At 42.2% G+C, this 26,172-nt stretch overlaps 3 protein-coding genes across 5 annotated transcripts; 2 read left to right on the forward strand and 1 right to left on the reverse strand.

The window, feature by feature from the left end:
* The first annotated feature begins 603 nt into the window (after positions 1 to 603).
* klhl28 (kelch like family member 28) lies at positions 604 to 9,430 on the forward strand. Its single transcript, XM_084013599.1, has 6 exons — positions 604 to 743; positions 1,659 to 1,919; positions 2,012 to 2,649; positions 2,754 to 3,197; positions 4,483 to 4,691; positions 5,811 to 9,430. Exons 2-6 carry the CDS (start codon positions 1,659 to 1,661, stop codon positions 5,972 to 5,974), a joined length of 1,716 nt encoding a protein of 571 aa, XP_083869725.1. The 5' UTR covers positions 604 to 743; the 3' UTR covers positions 5,975 to 9,430.
* Positions 9,431 to 10,069: 639 nt separating this feature from the next.
* On the reverse strand, positions 10,070 to 12,445 carry dorip1 (dopamine receptor interacting protein 1). Its single transcript, XM_084013622.1, has 5 exons — positions 12,198 to 12,445; positions 11,398 to 11,922; positions 11,154 to 11,243; positions 10,931 to 11,065; positions 10,070 to 10,668 (listed from the first exon to the last, which is right to left on the reverse strand). Exons 1-5 carry the CDS (start codon positions 12,281 to 12,283, stop codon positions 10,485 to 10,487), a joined length of 1,020 nt encoding a protein of 339 aa, XP_083869748.1. The 5' UTR covers positions 12,284 to 12,445; the 3' UTR covers positions 10,070 to 10,484.
* Positions 12,446 to 12,718: 273 nt separating this feature from the next.
* On the forward strand, positions 12,719 to 23,449 carry mthfd1b (methylenetetrahydrofolate dehydrogenase (NADP+ dependent) 1b). 3 transcript variants are annotated; one of them, XM_084013597.1, is made up of 28 exons: positions 12,719 to 12,871; positions 14,616 to 14,700; positions 14,873 to 14,932; positions 15,032 to 15,085; positions 15,383 to 15,519; positions 15,687 to 15,787; positions 15,898 to 16,034; positions 16,283 to 16,394; positions 16,511 to 16,638; positions 16,760 to 16,857; positions 17,067 to 17,240; positions 17,429 to 17,565; positions 17,654 to 17,700; positions 17,793 to 17,900; positions 17,995 to 18,069; positions 18,144 to 18,246; positions 18,616 to 18,692; positions 18,976 to 19,116; positions 19,208 to 19,276; positions 19,379 to 19,490; positions 19,660 to 19,799; positions 20,472 to 20,513; positions 20,691 to 20,791; positions 21,197 to 21,374; positions 21,692 to 21,799; positions 21,933 to 22,085; positions 22,675 to 22,781; positions 22,887 to 23,449. In XM_084013597.1, the coding sequence occupies exons 1-27, from the start codon at positions 12,834 to 12,836 to the stop codon at positions 22,762 to 22,764; spliced, it is 2,805 nt and encodes a 934-aa protein (XP_083869723.1). In that variant the 5' UTR covers positions 12,719 to 12,833; the 3' UTR covers positions 22,765 to 22,781; positions 22,887 to 23,449. The 3 variants fall into 3 exon arrangements, with proteins under 3 accessions (XP_083869723.1, XP_083869722.1, XP_083869721.1); XM_084013596.1 differs by having other exon boundaries at positions 22,675 to 22,772; XM_084013595.1 differs by lacking the exon at positions 22,887 to 23,449 and having other exon boundaries at positions 12,720 to 12,871; positions 22,675 to 22,828.
* Positions 23,450 to 26,172: the final 2,723 nt, after the last annotated feature.

The following is a 26,172-nucleotide window of genomic DNA, read 5'->3' on the forward strand; positions in this document are numbered from 1 at the left end:
CATGGTGACGCGAGTTCCAGGCTCCTCCAGGAGGTATACCATCATCACAGAGCCGCAGCGTAGACTGAAGAAAGTCAATAAGATATAACGTTACGTGTGCAACACATGATCAACAAGAAACACTTATATTAGATACTTCTTCATGTGTGCGCTTGCATTTAGTTTGGAGCTCACAGTTATGTAGGAATGTAGGCCTACGTTTCTGTGTATGTTTTGTCATGTGTGCTATTCAGGTATTCTGATTTAAAGAAAAGTCAAATACATTTTTGTGTATAATATATAGCGTCCACTGTTTTATTAAGAGGAAAACAACCAGGGTTACACTCACGAGGTTTATTGTACAATAAAGATATTTATACTCAGAAGCTTTTAACAATGAGAGGAATAATAGTACAATAACAGTATAATTAATCAATAGTAATCAAAAAGATCTGTGTTATTTCTTATAAAAAAATACTTAAAGTAAAGCTCCCCATCGTGTAACACGTTTTTGTCTTGTAGCCTGCTGACATGAACATAGCTCTTCCTTATAGCTGTGGATATCGTTTTATTTTGAAAACAGCGGAAGTGGGTGTGCTGCTCTGATAGGTCGTTGTTATAAGAGCTCATCTGTAGCTCTGTGGCTAGGTTGGCAGTAAGTTGTTTTCTTGATAACCGCCCAGGGTTCCCAGTCGTCGTCGCTGAGCTCTGCCACTGCAAAATCGGTGATTACAACGGCACACCAGACGGTCTATAGGTTACAGGTTGGTTTTGCTCGATTTGAGGACATACGAATATTATTTGACAGCTAGCTATAACGTCACGTTTTGTTTCTGTCAGCCATGTTACTGTATATCAATCAATGATGCAGCTAGCCACAGTAACCGTGTTTATTTTTAGCAGGTAACCTGCGCCGACTGCTGTGCAATGAAACAGACATAGTCAATGTGTATTTGCTGGAAGTGAACATTGTTGACGATACGGTGGTGACATTGGATGTCGATGTTGATATAAATGTGTTATCCGGGGGAAAATGTCTGCAAAATCCGAGCTGTTGGGTTTTAACAGTGTGTTAGCTAGCGCACTAGCTGTATGTTGCTGTAAAAGCTAAGAGGTTAGGGTTAGCTAGCGAGTTTTGATCTGACCATGTTCTCCGTTCAGAAATCATGCCAGCAAGGCCCGAGTCAACAAAACGAACAGTTAACGTTATTGTGAGTGTATGTCATAAAGCATAAATGCACAGCTCATTGATCATGAATGCAGCTTGAGGTTAACCCCAACATGTATGTTTCACGTTCCGTTACTAGCCGGTACGGTCGGTTAAATTAAAGTTAGCAGTGGATTAAGAAGATCATGCTTCTTTAGCTTGTCTTACAGGAGACCGCTAACGAATCGGCTCAGGATAACTGCTCTATTACTACAAAAACATTGTTGAACGCATCATACTACCCAGGCATGTTTCCTTAAAGTGTGCTGTAATTACGTCATGTTGCACAGGCCTATGTTTAGTTGACTTGTCAGGCTTGCCGTCTCAGGGGGGGGAAGATGATAATTTGACAGGGTCTTCAGTAATTCCATTGGCTCCTGGTCACATGTCAGTAAATAGACATTTCCACTGCATCTGTAGTCTTTACAAAATGTCAACATTGCACTGATATGTGAATTCCTCCTGCTCTCAGATGGACCAGCAGGACCAGTCCTATATGTTCGCCAGTCTGAAACGGCCTCACTCGGAGCAGTTGCTGCAAGGCCTCCAGCTCTTGCGGCAGGATCACGAACTATGTGACATTGTCCTGCGCGTGGGTGATGCCAAGATCCATGCCCACAAAGTAGTGCTGGCTAGCATCAGCCCTTACTTCAAGGCCATGTTCACGGGTAACTTGTCAGAAAAGGAGACCTCTGAGGTGGAATTCCAGTGCATCGATGAGACTGCCTTGCAGGTATGCTTGGAGCCAGCAGACACATTATCAACTGTACTGATTAACTGGTTTACCATATTGTTTATGTGACTCTTTTATTCTTTCTCTTCTAGGCCATTGTTGAATATGCGTACACTGGCACGGTCTTTATCTCCCAAGAGACAGTGGAATCTCTGCTACCGGCTGCCGATTTACTCCAGGTTAAGTTGGTAGTTAAGGAGTGCTGCTCCTTCTTAGAGAGCCAGCTGGATGCTGGAAACTGTATAGGCATCTCGCGCTTTGCAGAGACGTACGGCTGTCATGACCTGTGCCTGGCTGCAACCAAGTTCATCTGTGAGAACTTTGAGGAAGTTTGTCTAACGGAGGAGTTTTTTGAACTGACGAGGGCGGAGTTGGATGAAATTGTATCCAATGACTGCCTTAAGGTGGTTACAGAAGAGACTGTATTTTATGCCCTGGAGTCATGGATCAAATACGATGTAACTGAGAGACAGCAGCATCTGTCTCAGCTGCTGCACTGTGTTCGCCTTCCACTTCTCAGCGTCAAATTTCTCACTCGCCTATATGAAGCCAACCACCTTATACGAGATGACCATGCATGCAAGCACCTGCTCAATGAGGCCCTCAAATATCATTTTATGCCTGAGCACCGGCTCTCCTATCAGACTGTGTTGTCGGCACGGCCCAGGTGTGCTCCAAAGGTGCTGCTGGCAGTAGGAGGCAAGGCTGGACTTTTTGCAACATTAGAAAGGTAATAATAATTTAAGCATCATTGGAATGGCAACACAATAATTCTGCCTTTTATGTTATGTGTTTACAAACAAAGACTAATCTGATCATATCTGTCTCTTGCAGCATAGAAATGTATTTCCCTCGGACAGATTCATGGATAGGACTGGCGCCTCTCAGTGTACCCCGATATGAATTTGGAGTGGCAGTCCTGGACCACAAGGTGTATGTGGTGGGAGGCATCGCCACACACATGAGACAAGGCATTAGTTATCGCAGACACGAGAGCACAGTGGAGAGCTGGGACCCCGAAAGCAACACCTGGTCCTCGGTGGAGCGTATGGCCGAGTGCCGCAGCACACTTGGGGTAGTGGTCCTGGCGGGCGAGCTGTACGCCCTTGGAGGTTACGACGGCCAGTACTACCTCCAGTCGGTGGAGAAATACGTCCCCAAGTTAAAGGAGTGGCAGCCTGTGGCACCCATGACCAAGTCCCGCAGTTGCTTTGCCACTGCTGTGCTGGATGGCATGGTGTATGCTATTGGAGGCTATGGTCCAGCCCATATGAACAGGTAAAAACACTGAGTAGATCTTTTTGTTTGGAAATATACTGTAAGTTATGGGCTGTTAAACATTAGGAATGGTAAATTTGGAGTAACTTGTAACTTAATTGATATGACTATCGAACTTGAAAGTGCCAAAACTTAACAATTTGACACATACTATATCTTGTTTGTTGATTACTCGAGAATTAACAAGGCGTAATGAATCATTCTGTAGCTCAGTCCTATGTTTTATATGCTGCACCTCTGTTCCTTCATCTGTAACCTTTCACTGCAAAAAGCCACATAGGATCAAAATATAGAACTAACCTTTCCTGGCTCCTCCCAGATAACATTTGACATCAGTAATGTAAAGTTGTGATGCTCTGCCACATCTTTTTAGAACGGTCTTGATTCTCAGTGAAATGCTTGAAGCTATTTTACGCCTCCTAACCTGGCTTTCTTTCCCAAGGTCATGTTAGTCATTTAATATAACTAATAATCAAGTGGAAGATGTCAAGTGTGGCTGAGAAAATGGCCAGTGCCCTGTGGATGATTGAACAGGAGTCATAAGTGGTTACAGAAGTTTCATGAAGAGGGTGCCTGACTGTGTGCTGCTGGTTAGACCTCTGTTGTTGCTGTGGCTCTCTCTCTCTTGAGACACAGAGCAGTGTCTCTGTTGCTTGTTTCCTTGACTCCTGAAACCCCTCAGGAGAATGTGTTTGGACAGAGAGTCTTTGGGGACTGTTTTTTTTTTTTTCTTTCCCCAATGGGTTATATCTCCTTGCATACTCCAAAACAATCCCTGATTGCTAGTGTTCTAGTTGCCGTCAGGTTCATTTGAACCTGGTCAAATATGGCAATTCACTACTGCCATTTGTGGCTCTGTTACTTTTTACATTGTGGGTGTTTGCGTGACCACCTGAACTGCTGTCCCCTTCTTATAGCTTAAAATAACAACATTTAAACATTACTTAATAGTGATCCAATCAAGTACACCATTTCACAATTAAATTTGCATGTGGCGTAAGTTCCTGGCTCCTGAAATGCATCTTATGAGGGAGTGCATACGTGTTTTTCTGTGTTGTAGACAAATAACTACAAATAGCCAATTCCAAAGAATACCACATTTGATTTTCAAGATAACTATGGTTGCATTTACGCCTGTATACAAATTGTTTATTGAAACTTTTCACAGCATTTGGCTTGTGGTTTGTCGAGGAATTGCAGGTGGCTGGGAGGTCGGATCAATTTTACATTTGGGCTTTTACGCCATTGTGTGTTTCGCTAATTGTGCTGCATCTTCTCCACACAGTGTGGAGCGGTACGACCCGAGCAAGGATGCCTGGGAAATGGTAGCCCCCATGGCAGATAAGAGGATCAACTTCGGAGTAGGTGTCATGCTCGGCTTCATATTTGTGGTGGGAGGTCACAACGGAGTGGTGCACCTGTCGAGCATTGAGAGGTATGATCCGCATCAGAACCAGTGGACGGCATGTCGGCCAATGAATGAACCACGCACTGGTGAGTTTACATCATACTTTAGCTAAATCCCCTATTTGTACGATTTTACAAATAGGGTTTTCGTAACCCTTAGTGGTATTATCTGAAGAGACTTCACGTAGATGCTCAAAGGACCATACCAGTGTTACTGCATGTCATTGTCCATCGACAACATCGGCCATCCCCCTCACATAAACCTCTTCCATGTCTACCAAAATTGCGTGATTTCTGAGATTTTTGGTTTTGTCACCTCCTTTTTCAAGGCGTTCTAACATTCAGCCCAATGGCTCTCTTTGCTCTGTTGTCATGGGAAGCCCAGTGGGCGGGACAAAGTATAAAGAAGGTCAACGATTGCTTGAATTTTAGGCTTGTTATACGGCACAACAGTTGTGCCATAATGAATGATTTTCAACTTCTCCCAGTACGTCTCCCTTATATTCATACTGGGACATGTTGTCAAGTTGTTCTCTAACCTACATTGAATTGTGGATCATAAACCAAGCATTGTTTATCTCGCCGCTTCCTGTTTACAAAGTCTAATCAGAGCCAGCCAGAAAAACTTTGGCCAATGGGATGCAGCCAAGGGAACCTTGTGTGTGTTCCTTGTGCTGAGAGTGTGACTCTCTTGAACTTAATATTACCGGCTAGCTCCACCCGGGCTAGTTACATAAACTAGAATCAGCCGGACATTAACAACAAGTGCACCCAGAACCTGCTATCTTCGGATGCAGACTTGATTTGATATCAATGCTCACGTTTTAATGGCTTTTATTATACAGTCATTTTAGATAAATTAAACAACGCAGTGATTTTCACAACGTTGAATTTCATAAACCCAGGATTGTCTAGACGTAAAACTCTTGTAGAGTACTTTTTTCACACCGTTTCAACATGAATGGCAGTTAAAACAGGTAGGCTGAGCTACTTAGGTATACCCTGATGCACACAATGTGTTGAAGACAGGGGAAACTAATAAGGCTAATAAAGAGAAGTCAGAATTAGACTGGTATGGTCCTTTTTTAAAACGTGATCTCGCTTGTACATGCAGACTGTATCGTTTGACTATTGAGGTAACTGCATCCATAAAATGGTGAGAAACCCTTGTAATTATCTCCATATGACTGTGACATCGTCTTGCAGGTGTGGGCTCTGCCATCGTGGACAACTACCTCTATGTGGTAGGGGGTCACTCCGGGACATCCTACTTGAACACTGTCCAGCGCTACAACCCCATCTCAGACAGCTGGTCGGAATTGAGCGTCATGATGTATAGCCGTTGCAACTTTGGCCTGACTGCCCTTTGACCCATGGCCCAGCCAGCTAGGACCCCATAAGCGAACTTAGACACAAAGACATTTCTTTTTTGTTGTCTCCTCCTCTTCCCCCACATTCATCCTCCAGGTGCAGAGTAGTGCTGCACACCAACGTGAGCACCAGAGGAGAGAGAGCCTGCTGGGTGGATGGATGTGCCGGGCTAGTTGGCTGGCTAGAGGGTGACCACAGGCCACAGACATGGCTGCAGAGATAAGAAAGCTGCAAAGTTGCGTGGAACAGAGAAGATGATCGGACAGCTGTTGTCACGGGCACGAGGAGACGACCGCTCTGCTGCTGCTGGACCACAATGAGGACTCTGAGCCATTTCCCAGAGGATTGTGGGAGAAAATGTGTCATTCTTTTGGTTTCAAAATTCTGTTATGTTAGCAGACATTTTTGTTTTCCTTTATGCCATTAATTGTGTTTAACACTCAAGTCTTTTTTTTTTTTTTTTTATTAATTTCCCTGCTGCAACTGGAACCATGTGTTCAGATTTTGTAGAACACTGCAGTTTGCTGGTGTATTTGTATGAATATGTGGTTGTTGGCCATGTAGTGTGTATGTCCGTGTGTATGCTCGAGGGGTACATGCATGTCGGATAGGATTGTTTGTTTTCTTACGTGTCTGGGTGCTGAGCTGATGCTTGGGCTCAGCAAAGCAGGAGTTCTGCATCAAAATCAGTGCTTCACAAAAAAAAAAAGAGAAGTTGAAATCTTTATATTTTCAAAAAGGGCTGCCTTTTTCTCTCTTGTAAATAGTCTAAATAAAATATATAGATATGAATATATCCTCTAGTGCATTGCCTGTAAATGTTTTTCTGCACTGGGTCACTAGTGTGCGTGCAGACGTGTGTGTAATTTGAGTCCTAGGGTCAGTGTAGAGGTGAGTGACAAACACTCCTGAGAGTTTGTCACTAGTTTCTGCTGCATCCTCGGAGCCATTTAAAAATCCCCATGTTATTGCTTCTGTTACATCTTCCTACAGTCAGGTCATGCACTTGGCACTCTTAACAATAGTTGAAATCGACCGTGGCCCTCTTTTCACCCTTTGGTCTGTACACAATACCAACTGGTGCTATATTTAGGATTCAGGATTCAGCTGTTTGTCTGTGTTGCCTCACGCAACTAGGTCAACTTCTGTTCAGCTTCTGCTACATTACTGCGTAAGATGTTTTGTTATGTGATTTATGCGCATGTAAATGCGTCAAGTTTAATCGCCCCCCCCCCAACCATGCAATAAAACTGAAAGGGAAGCCTGTAGTTGGAAAACCACAAACTTCTATCCTCCATTAATATCTAAAAAAAAAAAAAAAAAACTCTGAAAATGAGCTCTTATATTTGGCCTGTTATTTATTTTCCTTTTTAATGTAAAATATATCCTAGTTAGCATCCCTCTTCCTCACATTGTCCCTGTTGCTGGATATGATCATGCTTTGTCGTTATCTCAATGCCTGTTTCTGGTACAATGTCACTCTTGGCTATGAACAAGACCTTTTCTGCCTGTGATTGGGTCTGACACCTGCACTTTTAACTCACCAACTCACTACCACCAACATATGATCCTCATGTGGCCAAGGTCTTGCTTGTGAGCTTTGGCTTGAAGTAATCCATTCACAGTTTCATGTGAAGTGCCAAAACATGACCTTTTTTTTTTTTGTGCATCTTTCCGCCCTCCAGTGCTAGAAAGGGTTTCCTTCGTGTGCCACAATTGAAAAATGTTCTTCTCGTCCTTATTGCTAATGTATTAGCATGACATTCTTCCATGCTGTCATATGTAGATGGATGATAAAGCACCAAGGGCTGTGCCAGCCAACTCAGGCCATGTTCCCACTGTCACCAGTCCTGTGTCCTGGGAGAGAGACGAGTGCTCCCCTGGGTGTGTTTCACTCCAGGCTGGCTGAGGGTGTCACTCTGTGCAGCCTTGGGCTGGGCGAACGGATAGGTCAAGCAATGCACAGCAATAGAGAGGCCACTAGACTATGAAAGGCTAGGTGTGTTGTGTTTTGTCGAGTCACTTAATGTTCAAGTCTAGTCTTGAGTTGCTTTGTGCACTGATGTTTGCACATAGTGGAAACTTTAACCAAGCATTGCACTTACCAAACTATTTGATACATATTGTAATTTGTACATATGTTTTAATTTAGGATAATGGCATTTAGATAATGCAATAAGACTTCTGTTCTCTCCGTGGATGGATATGTATGTGTTTGTCTCTTTAAAAAGCCAAGGCATCTCATATTGCTGTAACAGAACCCTACATGGCATGTCTGTTGATTCACACTGTTGGCGGGTAATGTGGACGTCTGATGAAACATCAAATGGTACCATTGACTTTGCCTCATCCCACCAGACGTCTTGTGTTGTGCATGCTGGTTCATTCGTACAAGGCATATGCTTATTGAGGCAGATTCAGATTGATTACTCACAATTATTTTATTATTTATAATCGATGTCCATTTTCACCACATGTCTTGTAAACACGAGACAAGGCGCACTCCTTTGCTTGTATTCTAAACGTGCTGTGTTTGTAAAATGACTTGGTAAAACCATTACTACAGAGGTCAATGACATTTGTCATTTAGTTTGTTGCAGATTGTTTGCGTCACCATATAGAGTACTTTACTTTCAATTTCTGGTTTATTTTGAAAGAGTAACTCGAGTTTATTTCTCCAAATATGTCATTTTATTTTAGTTTGTGAATGATTTTTTTTTGTATTTGTAATTATAATTTGTATAGTTTGTGTCTTGTAACAGGATTTTGTTTGCTAATTCTGTCTGTTGTACTAGATTCTGGTTGTCACTTAACAGCCACAGCACAAATCACGCAGGCGTAATTATGTGCTGCTGTCATGATTCGTCTGACATCAATGTTATACTGTATATAGTGTCATGATTTCTGAGGTGTATAAACTACTTTAATTCATTTTGGAGAGACACTGATGAAAATCTGCAAACGTGAATCTGCAAAAAGAAGGGATGTTGAAATTGAGTTTGTACGCATTTTCATTATGGCCTAACCAATGTCATGTTTTTGCCACCACTCTCACCAAAGTGCTTGTTCAAAGAAAGCAGATGGATGACTAACACCTGGTCTGCAATGGACTGCCACTCTAATGTTTGTGTCTGAAAGAAAAATACTTTGAAACTGATGTCAATGTTAGCCAAATGACCACTCTGCTTCTTTTACATTTCCCATTGTGCGTCTGGAGTAAGGTGATGATCTTGAATTTTATATCCTGTGGATTAATACTGGAAGTACAAGATAACCTTAGGTGTAGAAATGGTAGCTTTTCACATTTTATCATGTTTTGACTGAATACATTTTACATACATTTCAGTTAGTTTGTGTGGTGCAGTTGTACCCAGTTTAAAAAATAAATGCCTGCCTTAAAAGGTACTGTCTGCTTTTATGTGGCTCCTGTTATACACATCCATGCAATACAAGTGCGACAAAATAAATCAATACAAGTGTACTCCAAAATATCTGTATTTGTATTCTGCATAGAGAAACAGCAATTGACAACTGATAATAATCAAGGATTTAACTTTAGGGTTAACTTTCACAAACTTTTCTTGGCAGAGGCACTGTGTGAAACCAGTTATTTAAGGTTTAAAACTTTTATAAAAAAGCATGTAAATATACACATTTCCTGGCTACTGCAGTGTGTGCTGGACTAGTGTTAAAATACTTGAATTTATCAGTATGGACAGGAATATGAAAGCTTGGATCAGAAAATAAATATTTCACTGCCCTCAACCGTTATGAATATATATTAAAGGGGATAGGGCTCTTTAAGAAGTTTTTTTTTTACATTCATTCATTCTATTAAACACTTGCCCACAATTAAGCATCTTAACAACAAAAAGAAGTTAATCCGACATGGATGTCGACCTTGTTTGGTTGTTCATCCTCAGACCACATTGTAACTAGAAAAAGCACCAGTATAATTTGGGGAAAGGGCTGATATGCATACATGTGAAATTAAAGTTCCAAAATTGTACACTTGCAATGTTAATGGAAATGTATACAGTCTGTATACATTTCCATTAACATTGCAAGTGTACAATCAATATTGTACATATACAAGGCTGCTGAATCACATATGCACCCTCAATGAGTAACCCATCTAACAACCATGTTTCCAAAATCCTGTCACACACTGCCGCTGTCATATTTGCATATCAACCCAGAACTATTATAGTCCATTATATTCTTGGATTCCAAGCATGCCCCCAAAAAAGCAATTTCCATTTTGCACAGTAAGCTTTCTGCAAGCATTCGGGTGAAATGGAGCAAAAGTCATTTAGCGCTCTAACTGCTAACAGAGGAAAATAACAGCTGACCGGAATTAAAGTCAAACAAATGATGCGATAATAGAGGTTACAGAAATGTAATGCCATCAGTGGGGTAATGACAAAATAAGCATAGTAAGGGTGGATGAAGGCTTTCACTCTTGTGCATTGTGCAACTCCTGCTCATTTGTGTGTCCACTTGATGGGTTCACTTTTCGGAGGCACGGATGTAGACCAGAGAGGACAGCAGCAGGAGTTCTGGCGGCTTGTGTAACAGGATCAGATTGTCACTCCTCAGACCGTCATAGTGCATCCAGCAGCCATCTATCTGGAAGGCTGCGGAGTAGTGATGCTCCTCCTTGTTAAAGAGTGTGGCGCCCTCTAGTAAGTACCTGTGGAGAAAAGAGTTGTCAATTCTGTCCAGGAAACTCAAAGTGGGAGCATAAATCAGAAGATGTTTTTCTCTTTGGTCTGAGACAAAGAGAGGCGGGAGTACAGCGTTGTAGAAGAAGAAGCATCTTTTTCCTCTATAGATACTTCATCTTGCAGGTGCAGTGAGAAACTTGCTCTTTTTATATGGCAGGTTGAGCTGTACTTTGCCAAGTATTTTTTCCCTAAAATGTACAATAGAAACACACTGTGGAAGCTCCATACCTGTGCTGGCAGAGAGCCAGATGGTAAGGAACATAGGACAGCTCCTCTGACTTCCACTGCTGCATGTTGAGAATGACAAAAGGTGGGGGTCCGTGGCAGAAAACCCTCTGCGAGAATTCCCTTAGACCATCACACCTAAAAAAAAAAAGTTTATAAATTCATCAAGGAAGTGGAATAAGACTGGACCCAAATAGAAGACGATGACACCCTCCCTGTATCTCACCCCAGTTCGGAGCAGAGTAGGAGTTTGGAGCAGAAGAACACGTCGACGGCCGATTGGATAGGATCTCTGTCAGGCAGCTCATGAGGAGGGCTGGTGGAAAGCAATGAGAAAGGAAATCTAAGACACTCTCACGTCATGCAGTTGTACACCAGCTGACGTGGTGACAAGGGCTTTCTACGGGTCATAATGGATATTTGTATCATTTGACATCGTTGGTGTCCAAAGTCCACAGTGTGCAGGTTACCTGATGTTGATTGTAGTCTTGATGACCTCCTGGAATCGGGCCGGGCAGCTCCAGTTGGTGCACAGACTCACCTGCATGGTGGACATGAGGTTCTCCAGGTTCTCTGTGAAGTTCTCGTGCTCGTTGCCGAACAGGTCGATCTCCAGCGCTACCTTGTGGATCTCAGAGCGGTACTGTCTTTTAGACATCCTGTCCCAGATCCACAGCATCTTCACTGTGGTGTAGTTGCAGGAGTCCATCAAGCGGAGGAAGTACTCCACGAACTCCTTGCCCAGGAAGACAGCCAGCTCCCTTGGGAAGCCCTGGTTGTCCCGCAGGATCACATACAGGATCACGAGGAAGCCATCGATGGTGCAGGTGTTCTTCAGGTTGATTTTGACATACAGAGGGGTGCATGATATAGCCTTCCGTCCGGCTTTAATAGTAAAGACGCCCCCCCAAGGCAGAACAGGCCTCCAGAAGGAGCGGTCCTCTTCATCATTGTTGTTGATCGAGGCACGGATTTCTTCAAACAGCGTCTTAGACCTAAAGAGACGTGCAGTTAGAAGGCGGTTAGACAGAGGTAGTTTGAATATGTTTATTCATATTACTAGTGTTTGTTACACCGATGACTTGGACGGGGTCATGCTGAGAGACGCTGGTGGCTTCACCACTAACCAACTGATGCTATGCAAACACTTGTTTGCTAGCTTGCAACGACAAAACAAGCCATGCAATGGTAAGTGATGTCCAGCTATCCTCCAGGGAATAGACATAACCCCCCCAAAAGTCCAACGTATAAGCAGCTGATATCAAGTTACCGTTCGAAGTGTAGATGGTTGTCAGTGTTTGAAATCAGCGTTTGGAGGTCTTCGGTGTCGCTCAAAACACAGAATCTACTCTCCATGGCTCTCTGGGTTTCTTCATGTCTTAGACCGGATTCAAAGGCAGAGCAGATATTTAAGTATCGTATTTTATAGAACTTTCTAGTGATTATCCAAAAAATGACGCCCGTGCAAAGATCAAAACAACCCAGATACAAACACTGCTGCGTTTTTTTTTTTTAACGGATAACATAAGCTGTGTGTAAATAAAGTGCTTCCCTCTGCTGGTTTTCAGCGTAATTACACCCTCTGACGTTCCACCCATTCCGTCACTCCCTGTGGGAAGAAGCATATGATTGGCCGTCAGAGTTGACACTTTGTCAATAGCCACGCCCCTCTCCGGCGTCACGCGAGGCGACGCACAACGTTCGACGCTATTCCTGGAAGTTAATACGCTGCTTTTCAGCCGTAGCGCTGCATTGGTTGAATGGAGCTGCGTCACCCTCTTTGACTCCCAACGCTTTTTGGACAAACTTAAGTTTTTGGCAGTCCTCCCCGCGCTCCTCTTCTTGTTAGGCAGCGAGAGTGTGCAGGAGACCAGCACCTTGAACACGGACTTCTCCGGACCTAAAGATGTCAGCTCAAATCATAAGTGGGAAAGAGGTTTCAGCGTAAGTATCAGGGTTTTATCCAGCACGTTTATGGATGCATTGATAGCCAAATAGTTCTATCCAGTCTGACGAAATATATGTCTGTGCACTTGCTAACCATTCAGCTAACTAGCAATAGTTAACGATGACTTAATTAAGTCACAAACAACTTGTGTACATTCCCTCAGTCTTATGCACGTTTTACATGCAGCTGTTGTATATATCGAGAAGGCGCTCTTATCCGTGCAGCAGCAGGACGTGACTTCGTAACTTAGTTGAATTGGTTGTGCATGATGCTGCCCACGTGAGTGATTGTGTCAGCGGCTTTTACTGTTAATATTTGATAACCAGCACATAAATCACACTGGCCTATTTTTCAAATTGCATGGCATATTTACTTCCTGACAGCTGTGAAGACTTTTAGACCTGTGACCATTACATTTATCATTTGGATTGGTGTCGATGCATAATGTTAGATTGTTTGAAAACTTCGCAATGCATTATTGATCCTGCAGCATTATGTAATATGTAGTGGTGGTGTGATATGATCTTTGTCCTATTCGTCCACTGACCTCAAGTGGGGAGGCTGATAAAAGCCACTCATTAAACACAGAAACCCCAACCAATTTCAACAATCCTGCCTTTCTTTTGATATTTATGTAGGCCTACTCAGTTGGTTTTTAATCCTTCAACATTTTAATGAGAACAGCTACTGCTTGTTAGTAAACGTTTGGGAGGATGTATTTGGCAAAGAGACAAATCCTTTAATTCAGTTGCATGTGCTTGTCACAAGACATGACAGCCTGCACCCTGTTAACTGCCCCTCACAGCACTCATTAGTTAAATTAGATCCAAAGATCTGCTGGGCCTTCAGTATAAGGACTTGTATACATTGTGCCCCGTTGTTCATTGTGTTCTTTAAAGAAGCTTCACTGACACAGGCGTGACAATAAAAGCACAACACTGCTGTGTATAGTATGAATGTTTATATGAATATGGCTCATCAGTGACCAGGAAGTTAGATATCCCAACACATGTCATCCGATAAGGATTATTGTTATGATGCAGGATGTAACAATGACTGGTTTTATGATGTCTTGGGATTATGTAATAATACTTGAATTAATTTATCTGTCCTACTTTGTGAAGAGATAACAAGCAACATAGTGCAGGTCAGTTGTAATAATAATAATGTCTGTGTGCAGGTCTGTGTTTTATATGATCTGCATTATGTTGATTAAAATATGGAATGTGCCATTGTCGTCTTCTGCAAGATGTTATTGACTTTGGAATGTCGGATGTTTTAAATGCAGCTTCAATACATTATACACGTAAAGGATACTTCAAAAGGTAGTTTTAAATTAGTGTCACTCCATTGTGCATTTATAAGCAGTAGTAATCATGGTGTGTATTCCATCATCACTGCCAAAAGCGTGTTTTAAAAAGACATGTTAGATCTTTATATAGGGTTCAATTGCTACGAGCTAAAGTCCAGTTACTTAGTGTCGCTGCTTGTCTGTGTTGAGAGGACTGATAAGCCTCTACCAAAAGATAAAGCAAAGACACAGACCAAAGATAAGATTCTCATTCTCCCAAACAGAATTATTTGATGACCTAACTTTTGCATGTGTGGTCAAGGTCGAAGGCCGTGCATCAGTTTCACAATGGGATAGTCAGATGTCATGTATTTGAACACAAAGTGTAAACATTGCAAGAATATAATAAAAATCCATTTGGGTTTTATTCTGCTGTCTTGTGCTCTCAGTCAGGTGAGGGAGCGTCTGAAGAAGGATTTGGATCAGATGAAGCTTCAGGACCCAAACTTCAGACCCGGCCTGGTGGTTTTACAGGTAAGTGTAAGATGGGAACTAAGCACGTGTCTGAGTCAAAGCATATTGACTGTGTTCCACTAAAGTTTCTTTCTTGTAAATGGAGACATTCATGCAAATGTTATGTGTCTGTAGGGTACAAGGCCCATTCCTTCATACTGGCACGCAATGTAATGCTATGTGTTGTTTGCAGGTTGGAGACCGTGATGATTCCAATCTGTACATCAGCATGAAGTTGAAAGCAGCAGCAGAGGTAAAAAGATCATTTAAATGCAGTATGTGCACCACACTTCTACTGTACACTTTGATCAGTCCTAATGAAGGTTTTCATCCTTGTCCTCTGTGTACACAGATTGGAATAAATGCCAAACACGTGAGACTTCCCAAGACTGCAACGGAGGAGGAGGTGAGAATGGATTTGAAGTGTTAGTGTAACCTAACCTTTTATTCACCTGTACCACTCTCACAGTAAGATATGGTGACATGCTTTTGGTGTTTTAAATGTAACCTAGTCAACAGATGATTTTCAGTGCAGTAAGATTGGGGGAAAATTCGTGATTTGTTCCTTACAACAAAAGGATTGTAAGGTTAACATGGTAAATGACAAACTGGAGGTACCTGACAATGTAAAGTCTGTCTGTCTGTCTGTCTGTCTGTCTGTCTGTCTGTCTGTCTGTCTGTCTGTCTGTCTGTCTGTCTGTAGGTCCTTCACAGCATCACAGAGGTGAATGAGAACTCATCTATCCACGGCCTCATCGTGCAGCTGCCCTTAGACTCAATCCACAAGATCGACACAGAGAAGGTGACCAACGCTGTGGCCCAAGAGAAGGATGTAGACGGGTAGGTAGAGAGGTACAACTAAAGATCAGGGTCCCCATTTTTAAAGTTTACTTTATATGTGTTTCCCTTCCATTGAGTCTCGTTAAAAGGAAAACAAAAATCTCTCTTTGAATTGTTAGACTGCAGCTTTAATTTGCAATGATCGCTCTGTTCTGATCCGTTTACAGACTGACCAGCATGAATGCAGGCAAGCTGTCTCGTGGGGACCTAGGCGACTGCTTCATCCCCTGCACACCAAACGGCTGCATGGAGTTGATCAAACAGACTGGTAAACGCAACAGTTAACATCCTAAAACACCTGTTGTTAAGTATAAATCTACTGCACTGGGAAAATGAATAAGGCCAGAACTAATTGATCGATGGAACGCTACTCTACAGGTATGACTGTGGCAGGGAAGCGAGCCGTAGTGATCGGTCGCAGCAAGATTGTGGGCGCACCGATGCACGACCTGCTGCTGTGGAACCACGCCACCGTCACCACCTGCCATTCTAAAACCGCTGATCTCCCTGGAGAGGTAGTAACACCTCCACCCAACACAGCAATATAGTCTCAGGATTGTCATCCCACTTGCCATTATGTGCCCTCACCAATGCAAACAGAGCTCATAATGTCACCACTGATGTTGTCTTGTTGATGAAAATCAAAAATAGATTTGTGATGGCATGCTGGGAAATTCTGATCTCTGCTGCCACCCTGTGGCTTAAACAATAACATCATGTCTTCATCAAATGCTCACTAATGTCCGTTGCTGTTTTTGTCCAGGTGGGCAAAGCGGACATCCTGGTTGTCGGCATTGGGAAAGCAGAGATGGTGAAAGGAGAGTGGATCAAGAAGGGAGCAGTGGTCATCGACTGTGGCATCAACCACATTCCTGGTTCGACTTCCTGTGGCTTTCCACCCTGCTTTAGTCACGGCACTCCACAGTTAATTAGTGGAAGTCAGAGGTCGTCAAGTCATATTGACCTCAATGTTTCTCTGTGTGTCTTTCAGATGAGACTAAAGCAAGTGGGAAGCGGGTGGTGGGTGATGTCCACTACGCCTCAGCCAAGGAGCAGGCCGGCTTCATCACCCCTGTGCCTGGTGGTGTTGGACCCATGACTGTGGCCATGCTGATGGCGGTAAGGTCCATCTGGAGAGGGAATCCTGAACTAAACTCATTAACTGACATTCTGAAAAATGACAATGAATGGCAATGAATTAGTTTTTTAGTCTCATGTAACCTCGATGTTGTGTGTGTAGAACACAGTGTTGAGTGCCAAGCGTTTCCTGGAGAGCCACCAACCTGGGAAGTGGAACATTTCTTACACCAAACTCAACCTTCAGAAACCCGTGCCAAGGTTTGCCTCCTCACCTTCCCCTTTAATACCGCGTGCTCTGTTAACATATCACTGAAGGATTTGTTAAATTGATTAATCAACATACAAGAAGAGCTGGTTTAATTATTTGCCTCGTGTTAGAACTCCCAGAATGTGGTCTTGGTCTTTCACTCGCTGTTTCCTCCTCTGCTCAGATAAAAAAAGTAATGTTGTCTTTATAACCCCGACAGCGACATTGTGATTTCTCGCTCCTGCATCCCCAAGCCCATCGACTGTGTCGCAAGAGAGGTGGGCCTGCTGTCCGATGAGGTGGAGCTCTATGGCAAGACTAAGGCCAAGGTCCAGCTGAATATCATCAAACGGCTGCAGGCCCAGCCAGATGGCAAATATGTGGTGGTCACTGGGTATGCTGCCAGCACTTTATGTGTTTTACTCCACTTAATTGTTTGGTTCTCCTCACCTACAGCATTTTAAAATACTCTTTTTGTTGGGTTGTTTCTTTTAGATGCCATGTGGCAGAATTTAAAGGGATTCAGTGTGTTTGTGGATGAAAATGCTCCATGCTCATACGTTTTTCTTTTTCTCTCTGCAGCATTACACCCACCCCCCTGGGTGAAGGAAAGAGCACCACCACAATCGGCCTGGTCCAGGCCCTGGGAGCCCACATGAAGACCAACGTGTTTGCTTGTGTCCGACAGCCTTCTCAGGGACCCACCTTTGGCATTAAAGGTGAGCTTTAGAATAATGTGGAGTCAGTGAGCGGTTGAACAGATTTGCAAGCTGTCCTTTATTGGTGAGTTTTGTCTTCTGTTTACAGGCGGTGCTGCAGGAGGTGGATATTCTCAAGTCATTCCGATGGAAGAGGTAAACGCACTGTTGTGACAAGTTATAAACTGAAGCTGAAAATACAAAGGAAAATGAAAACTGCATTTCATTGATGAGGCTGTTTGTTTTAGTTCAACCTCCATCTCACCGGTGACATCCACGCCATCACAGCTGCCAACAACTTGGTGGCTGCTGCCGTTGACGCTCGCATTTTCCACGAGAACACACAATCTGACAAGGTGGGTACTCCATCTGATCAGTGTTATATTTCTGAAAACATTTTTGTACTGAATGCATTGTGATGATGATTTTTCTCTCTGTATGCATCCTCAGGCTCTGTATAACCGCTTGGTCCCTCTCAGCGGAGGACAGAGGAAGTTCTCCCCCATCCAGATCAACAGACTCAAAGTAAGTGATTGTGTCACAGACATCTAGATTTCCACCCGCAGACTAGATTGACTGACATTTAAGTTTTTGTTTAGAAACTGGGCATAGAAAAGACTGATCCCTCCACTTTGACTGAAGAAGAGATCACCAAGTTTTCCCGCTTAGACATGGACCCAAGCTCTGTCACCTGGCAGAGAGGTAAGAACACTTGTCTCTTAACACTCATGACTTACAGAGCCTTGCAAAAGTATTCACCCCCTTGGCATTTTTCTTACATTCTTGCCTTACAGCCTGGATTTACATTTTTTTGTAATGGACGTCCTACACCAAGTATTCCAAAGTGGTGAAGTGAAATTAAGAGAAAAAAAACCTCAGGTTTAACTAATTATGTGACGTCTGAAGGTTATTGGACTCACTAGATCTTTGGGGTTTTAAAAAAAAAACGTATTTCACCAATTTTGACTATTTTGTCGATGACCAAAAAACATCTAAATAAAAACCTATTTCAATTCCAGGGTTGAATTTATTCATTATGTTTCATTATTATATCATTATGTTTCCATTTAGTGTTGGATACCAACGATCGATTCCTGAGGAAGATCACAATTGGCCAGTCGCCAACTGAAAAGGGATACACGAGAGAGGTAAAGAGATGAGATCCACAAATGCAGTAGAAGCCACTGTGTGTCTCATGAGAAAGTTTATATGTCTCCACACAGCGATGATTAGATTTTAATTATGAAGCAATGTATATTTAATAACACAAATAAGGCTACAAGTATGTAAGATGATTACAAATCTGAGACTAAGTCCATCTGAGTTTAAAAGCTAAACTTTGCTCTCATCTTTTCTGCTTGCATACTGAATGTACCTGCATGGCTGCTTCGTTGTGGATAATAAGGGGCATTTCCTTTCTCTGTCCTCCAGGCCCAGTTTGACATCACGGTGGCCAGTGAAATCATGGCGGTGCTTGCCCTCACCAGCAGCCTTGAGGACATGCGTCAGCGACTGGCCAAGATGGTCGTGGCCACCAGCCGTGGCGGACAGCCCGTCACCACCGAGGACCTGGTCAGTGTTCTGGACCCTCCTTCATGAGGGAGCCTTTTTAAATAAGTATTGTGGAAACAAGGCTCCTATAATGGAATGCTTCCCTCTATAGGGTGTGAGTGGTGCTCTAGCAGTGCTAATGAAAGATGCCATCAAGCCAAACCTGATGCAGACCTTGGAGGTGGGTGAAACACACACATGCTAACCTACATAGTTCCACTGAAAAACAAGTTTCCTCTTTCTGGGTTTTGTGTCACATCGTGTGATTCGTCTGAATCCACAGGGAACGCCTGTATTTGTCCACGCTGGCCCGTTCGCCAACATTGCCCATGGCAACTCCTCCATTCTGGCTGATAAAATAGCTTTGAAGCTGGTTGGACCCGAAGGATTTGTGGGTAAGTGGAACTGAGGGGGGGGGAAATTGCGTGTTTTTTTTACCTGGCTCTGCAAAGTGATGGAGTAGCACATGTTATGCAATTCAAAGATATTACTCTGTATTCCTCACATCTGTGATTCTGTTACTATTCTCTGTGCATCACAACCCGTGTAATTTAAACCCAACAGTGACGGAGGCTGGCTTTGGTGCCGACATCGGCATGGAGAAGTTCTTCAACATCAAGTGTCGCTACTCAGGCTTGAGACCCCACGTGGTGGTGCTGGTGGCCACTGTCCGAGCCCTGAAGATGCATGGAGGAGGACCAACCGTGAGTTTCCTTGCATTTTCCTCAGCATCCTAATAAGATAAGATAAGATAATTACTTTACTGATTATATTTTTTAACAAAAACAACTTTCAGCCGACACAGTTGCAATGAATATTTCTTCTCCACAAAACAAAGTCTCACTCTCTCTTGGGCAATGACGGCAAACTGCTGGGAGTGTAATTACATTTATCAATAACTCATATTCTTACTTCTTCACTTTACTTGTCAATAATCTTGTAGCAAACATTTAAATAGTCTTTGCTGTATAAGTAGGGCTGGGCGATATAGCCAAAATATTCTGTCAAAATACAGGTCATTAATTTCACAACCCAATGCTTTCTAGTAATTCAATAAATAAATTGTATCATAGTAAATACATGGTTTTGTATTCTCCTGTGTGAATTTGAAAAATGAAAAGTACTGATTACTTTCTCATGTATTTAAGAAATCTAGACCAAATTTATCAGATTTTTGAGAGATTTGAGTTGGTATGTGCTTATCATCAATTTTTACAATGGAATTTTGTGTCATGATATCTTAATATATGATTTCATCATGATACGAATCCATTGAAAGATGATAAATTATCATTTTTAATTATCGCCCAGCCCTGTGTTTAAGATTATGTGAGTTCATTGTTGGATTATTTGAATTAACTAAACATTTTGTTCAGGTCACTGCTGGAATGCCACTGCCTAAGGAATACATCGAGGAGGTAATGCATAACAGCAACCTACCTAAGTATGGTCTTTATTTTAAATGTTAGTTCTGCCTTCTTGGTCATGTTAATATATGCAGCGGCATTAAACATGTAAGCTGACTGATTATTGCTGCTCTTCACTAGCTTATTTTAAGCTTATCTAAAAGTATATTTACTGGTGCTCACATGTAGAACCTCGAGCTGCTGGAGAAGGGCTGCAGCAACATGAAGAAGCAGATAGAGAATGCACAGCACTTCGGCGTGCCAGTGGTGGTGGCTGTCAATGGTTTCAAGTAAGTGAAGGATGGATTAAATCGTGCAGTAATAGTTTTTTTCATATTAACGATAGATTCTAAATTTGCATAATGTGAAAGGGTGTCACTTGTAATGACAAATTATCACCTGCACTTATCGGCATCATCTCTACGGAGCATCGACCCAAAAATAATACTTACTTAAATCTATTTTCTGTCAAAAACCTGTCTTCCAAATGATAATGTTTTGGGGTTGAGTGGCTTTAATAGAAGCAATGAAAAAGTCCAGAATATCTCAAGAAAACTTAACCTTTGCACGAGGCAGAAAAGTATTGAAAATAGTGTCAGAAGTGTTTTGTCATATATTGCCATGTAATGAAACATCTTCTGTCTATTTCCCTCCTGTATCTCTAATGCTGTTTGTTGTTCTGACCCATCCTGCAGGACAGACACTAAGGCTGAAATGGACCTGGTCTGCAGCGTGGCCAAAGCTGCTGGAGCCTTCGACGCTGTGCACTGCTCCCACTGGGCTGAAGGGGGCGTCGGTGCAGTGGCATTGGGTCAGGCTGTGCAGAGGGCTTCAGAGGCCCCAAGCAAATTCAAGTTTCTCTATGATTTGGAGGTATGGGCCATCACATGTTCTGAGATTTTGGATTGTGAGCGAATTTGCCATGACACTTGTTATGTTATTATATTAGCTTTGTCTGGAAAGGGGAGTAAACATGGCAGCCACACTGAAGATAAAAGTAATGTTCTAACCCACTAAGAGATGCCCTCTTGTTCATGCATCAAGTATCAGTGAAAATACATAAAAGTAGTTCAAAATCATATTTTTGAGCAATAACCTCAATCAATTACTAAAAATGTGCTTCTTTTCTCGGGTTGGCATTCGCCAACATACCGATTTCATTTGTATTATTATTTTGAATTCCCCTGTAGCTCCCTATTGCTGATAAGATTCGAATAATCGCCCAGAAGATCTACGGAGCGGATGATATTGAGCTTCTCCCGGAGGCTCAACACAAGGCGGAGCTCTACACCAAGCAGGTCAGCATCTGTCCGAGTCCATGTGTTTCTCTCCTCTGTCTCGTCGGGCATGTTTGTCGACTGCTGCTGTCGGTTGAAGTCCTCAAAACTGATTTATTCTTTAGTGAACGCGTCGTCTTTGTTCCCTCCTCAGGGCTTCAGTAATCTGCCAATCTGCATGGCGAAGACTCACCTGTCACTCTCTCACGAGGCAGACAAGAAGGGCGTGCCCACAGGGTACATCCTTCCAATCAGGGATATCCGAGCCAGTGTGGGCTCTGGCTTTCTGTTCCCACTGGTCGGCACGGTAAGCTTACAAACGATGCCTGTCCTTTCTCGTCTGGCAGAGGCCCTTCACTGCTCTGCATATACGCATCAAACGGCATAGCTTTGTAGCTGGATTTACTACATTCATCCGTCTTTCTGATCAGGTAGGATCCTATTAATAAAAGCGCAACTTCACACACTGGTGTGATCAGTCTGTGCAAACATTGTGCATATAATGATCGTCAACTGAAAGTAAATGGGTGAATTCATTATCATATGACCGCATATGCTCTTGAGGTGTTAAACAAAAAATGTAATGTGTTAGTAAAAAATAGCTGAATGTGTGTCACTATTTCCCAGAAGCAGATGTCATTTTAGAGAAGTTTCTGAGGAAAATTATTAATATATCTCGGGAAATATATAAAACATGAGTTTATGGGCTCAAACTCTAGTTTCAAGTCTTCATTTAGTAATTATGGTCCCATTTAGAGTGAATTAGACTATAAAGCAGGATATGCTTTAGGGGGCGGCTACCTTCTGATTGATATTTTGCTACCACTTATGCACCTTTTTATGTAATTAATTGATTTAAGTCTATCATAAAAACAGCTTTCTTTTTCTCTTCCTAGATGCCCACGATCCCTGGTCTGCCCACCAGGCCTTGTTTCTATGACATTGACCTGGACCCTGACACTGAACAGGTCAACGGGCTCTTCTGAAGCCGATGGTAAGGAAGGTAGCTAAAACGTACACATACTAATCTCAAAGTTGGCAGGGACAGATGATCTGTTAATATCTTGCCTTTGTTGTTTTTGTTTTGTGGTCTTTCCCTACTGTACAGAACCTGCACCCCGCAACTGAGCCTAAATGAAATGTGATGGACTAATAACTGGAAGCCTCGTGAGCATGTCTGCTGGAGCAGGTTTTGTGTGTTGTTTTTCATTCAGACACTGACATCTGTAAATAATTGATTTACTTTGCCCAGAAGGCTGCTGATGCATAAATCAAAAAACTTAAATTAATCACCGAACCATTTATCCCCCTGAGATTGTCTGTGATAGATGATTTGTCGGGGGGAAGTCTCCTAATGACAATTCTTTCAGTTACATTGTTCCCTGCAGATAAACGAGCCCTGCTTATATTTTCACATCCCAAAGCCCAATGACAATAATAAAACAAGACTCTTAAGTGGCAAATGTGGACTCTTGTATTAACTAATGATGTATATTTAGTCTTGAACAATGGTGTGTGCCTTTGGGTTAGGTTTATGAATGAAAGACATCATACAGGACATGTCTGCTCTGTATTACTGTAACATTTCCAACATTGCTGGATAAATCATGATGTTGTAAATCAGTGGTTGCAACTTTTCTCGGAAAAGATCAAATAAAGTGTCCTTGATAGAAACATATCAACCATTTTTATTAATCAAATGGAAATGTGTCTCATTACTCCACCACATTCATGCTTTTCTCTATAAAGTGGCAGCATGATTAAGTGGTCAACACAAATGTTGAACACTGGCATTACAAACCAAAAACTTAAACTTAAGGTCACAAAGATATCGGCTGCACGATGTAGAAAAAGTAAAAGTACACATTACCTGTCTGGCCCCTGTCTATGTGTTATCTTTTTGGATTGTGATGCATTATTCTCTATTTAACAATTACATGTTTTGCTGTAGAGGTGAAATTTATTTAAATACAGATGTGTATATCGGGGCTGCACGGTGGTGTAGTGGGTAGCACTCTCGCCTCACAGCAAGAGGGTCCTGGGTTCGATTCCCGGGTCGGCCCGGGTTCCTTCTGTGTGGAGTTTGCATGTTCTCCCCGTGTAAGCGTGGGTTCTCTCCGGGTTCTCCGGCTTCCTCCCACAGTCCAAAGACATGCAGGATGGGGATAGGTTCATTGGTGACTCTAAATTGCCCGTAGGTGTGAATGTGAGCGTGAATGGTTGTTTGTCTCTACATGTCTCCCTGTGATAGACTGGCGTCCTGTCCAGGGTGTACCCTGCCTTCGCCCAATGACAGCTGGGATCGGCTCCAGCCCCCCCGTGACCCTAAATACAGGATAAGCGGTATAAAATGGATGGATGGATGTGTATATCGCTGGGAGGTTTGCTCATACATTGTAGTAAAAGGAAGAATATTTGCCTCTAAAATATAGTTGTAGTAGCAAAACATTAGAGCACTATGGTAAAGTACAAAGATCTTACTTCTAAGATCTTCTATTATACTTGAATAAAGTACCTATTTGGGAAGGCCGACCGGGAGGGTGGCGGCCTGTCGAAATCCCTGAAGTCAGTGCGCTCTTCACCCATATTCCCTCACCCCAGGAGCTCCCTCGTTTGTTGAAGGCTCCAATTGATCTGGCGCCATCTAGTGGGCATTGTGTGTTCTACTGTTAGCGTGATGACGTAATGGTGAATCCAACTGGAGGTCAGTGCAGTTTAATTGATGTCTCTCTTATCTATCATCTTTAGAACAAAAAAATAAATTTAAACTCTTTCAAATTCTGAGTTTTAGTTATTGTGGTCTCCAAAGAAAATTATATTTTAAAGCTAACGTTAATATAACGGTTTTCTTTTCCTTGTGTGTTCCCTGTGGTAAACTGCCAAACTCTAAAAGCAATCTTTAGCATCAATAATGTGTTAGCCCCAAGCTAGACTGGCAACTCGCATGTATATGAAAATGGAGACGGTGAATCTGGTATTATGGTAATGGAAAAACAGTAGAATCAACTACATAACTACAATGTACATTAAAGTAAAAAGTAAAAAAATATACATTATTTTGTGTTAAGGATAAAAATTACTTTTAGCCATGCTAGCAGCATGTTGGTCAGTTGTTTTATCCACCACTTGGGTCGTATTGAAATAATGTCACCTGTATCTGAAACACTGTTATTCCTGACTGTGTATCCAGCGCCAACATCAGGTCAGTATTTCATGTTTACTACATAACCTCAAATATCAGCAAGAATAATGCCATTCATATCTGCATCAACTGTACTTTATGTGCTTAGCATTAATTTAGCAAATGCTAGCATGCTAACACGCTAAACTAATAGAACATTGTAAACGTATGCACTTAGCATGGTCCTTACAGGTATGTTAGCATAGCGTTGTATTGCTTAAAGTATAGTCTCACAGTGTCACAAGAACCGTTGTGGGTTCTTTAGTCTATAATTATTTAATGACTTAAATTATACTATAATAATAAAGTAATTAATTAACTCAGTAATTGGTCACCTTCAACTGCAACTGCAGTTCATAATCCTAATCCCTAGGTTGTGACTCAAGTACTATTCCATGCAATACATTTAAATGTACTAACATGTTAACATGTATTATTGTAAGATTAGAATTCATGTACCTTGACACAACGTCACACACAAAATGTATTTCCCCAGATGTCTTACATGAATTCTAAAATAGCTACTTGTAGGCCAACATATTTAGTAAAGAGCTTTTTCTCATTAGCAGGATTGATCCGTGCAGAATGTAAGCTATGTGGCCTACGCTGAAAACGTAACTCAGACTGGCAACTTTGAAAGATGTGTTTGTTTCCATAATGTTCTGGAAAACGTAGAGCAATTTTGACTCTTGCTGCTTCACTACTAGAAACGCCTGTGGCATTTGTCTGCAAGGCTGCCTGTTTGCTGCATGTCATTAGTTCTCAGACTTGGCTTTGGCAAAGGCAGCATGCCCTGCATAAGGAATTGTGGGAAATTCAGCAGGCATTGCAACCCCCCAACCCCCCAGTCTTTAGGAAGCTTCTTTAGTACTCTAAACATGAAGTCTGGAGTTGGTAGGAAACACAGCTGTTGAAACCATAGTGGGAACAAACAACCCACACATCTCATTTATGATGTCCAGATTTATGGAGTGCAGTGTTTAGATGTAATGGGAGGAAGATTTAAAAAAATGCATGATTTGTTTTAGATCAATTCCCCCTTTTGAGGCACCCAGACAGAAATGACACACTGCATGATTAAATGTAAAGATTGTCAAAAAGAGCAGAAACAATAATTAACTTATTCACAGTCAGATTACGGATATTACCAAACTATTATCATATTGTCACATTTTAATGAGTAAAAGAAAAAGGTCTAAGTTATAGTATAGAT

Source organism: Eutrigla gurnardus, assembly GCF_963514095.1.
Source record: "Eutrigla gurnardus genome assembly, chromosome: 7".
NCBI classification, from domain to species: domain Eukaryota; kingdom Metazoa; phylum Chordata; class Actinopteri; order Perciformes; family Triglidae; genus Eutrigla; species Eutrigla gurnardus.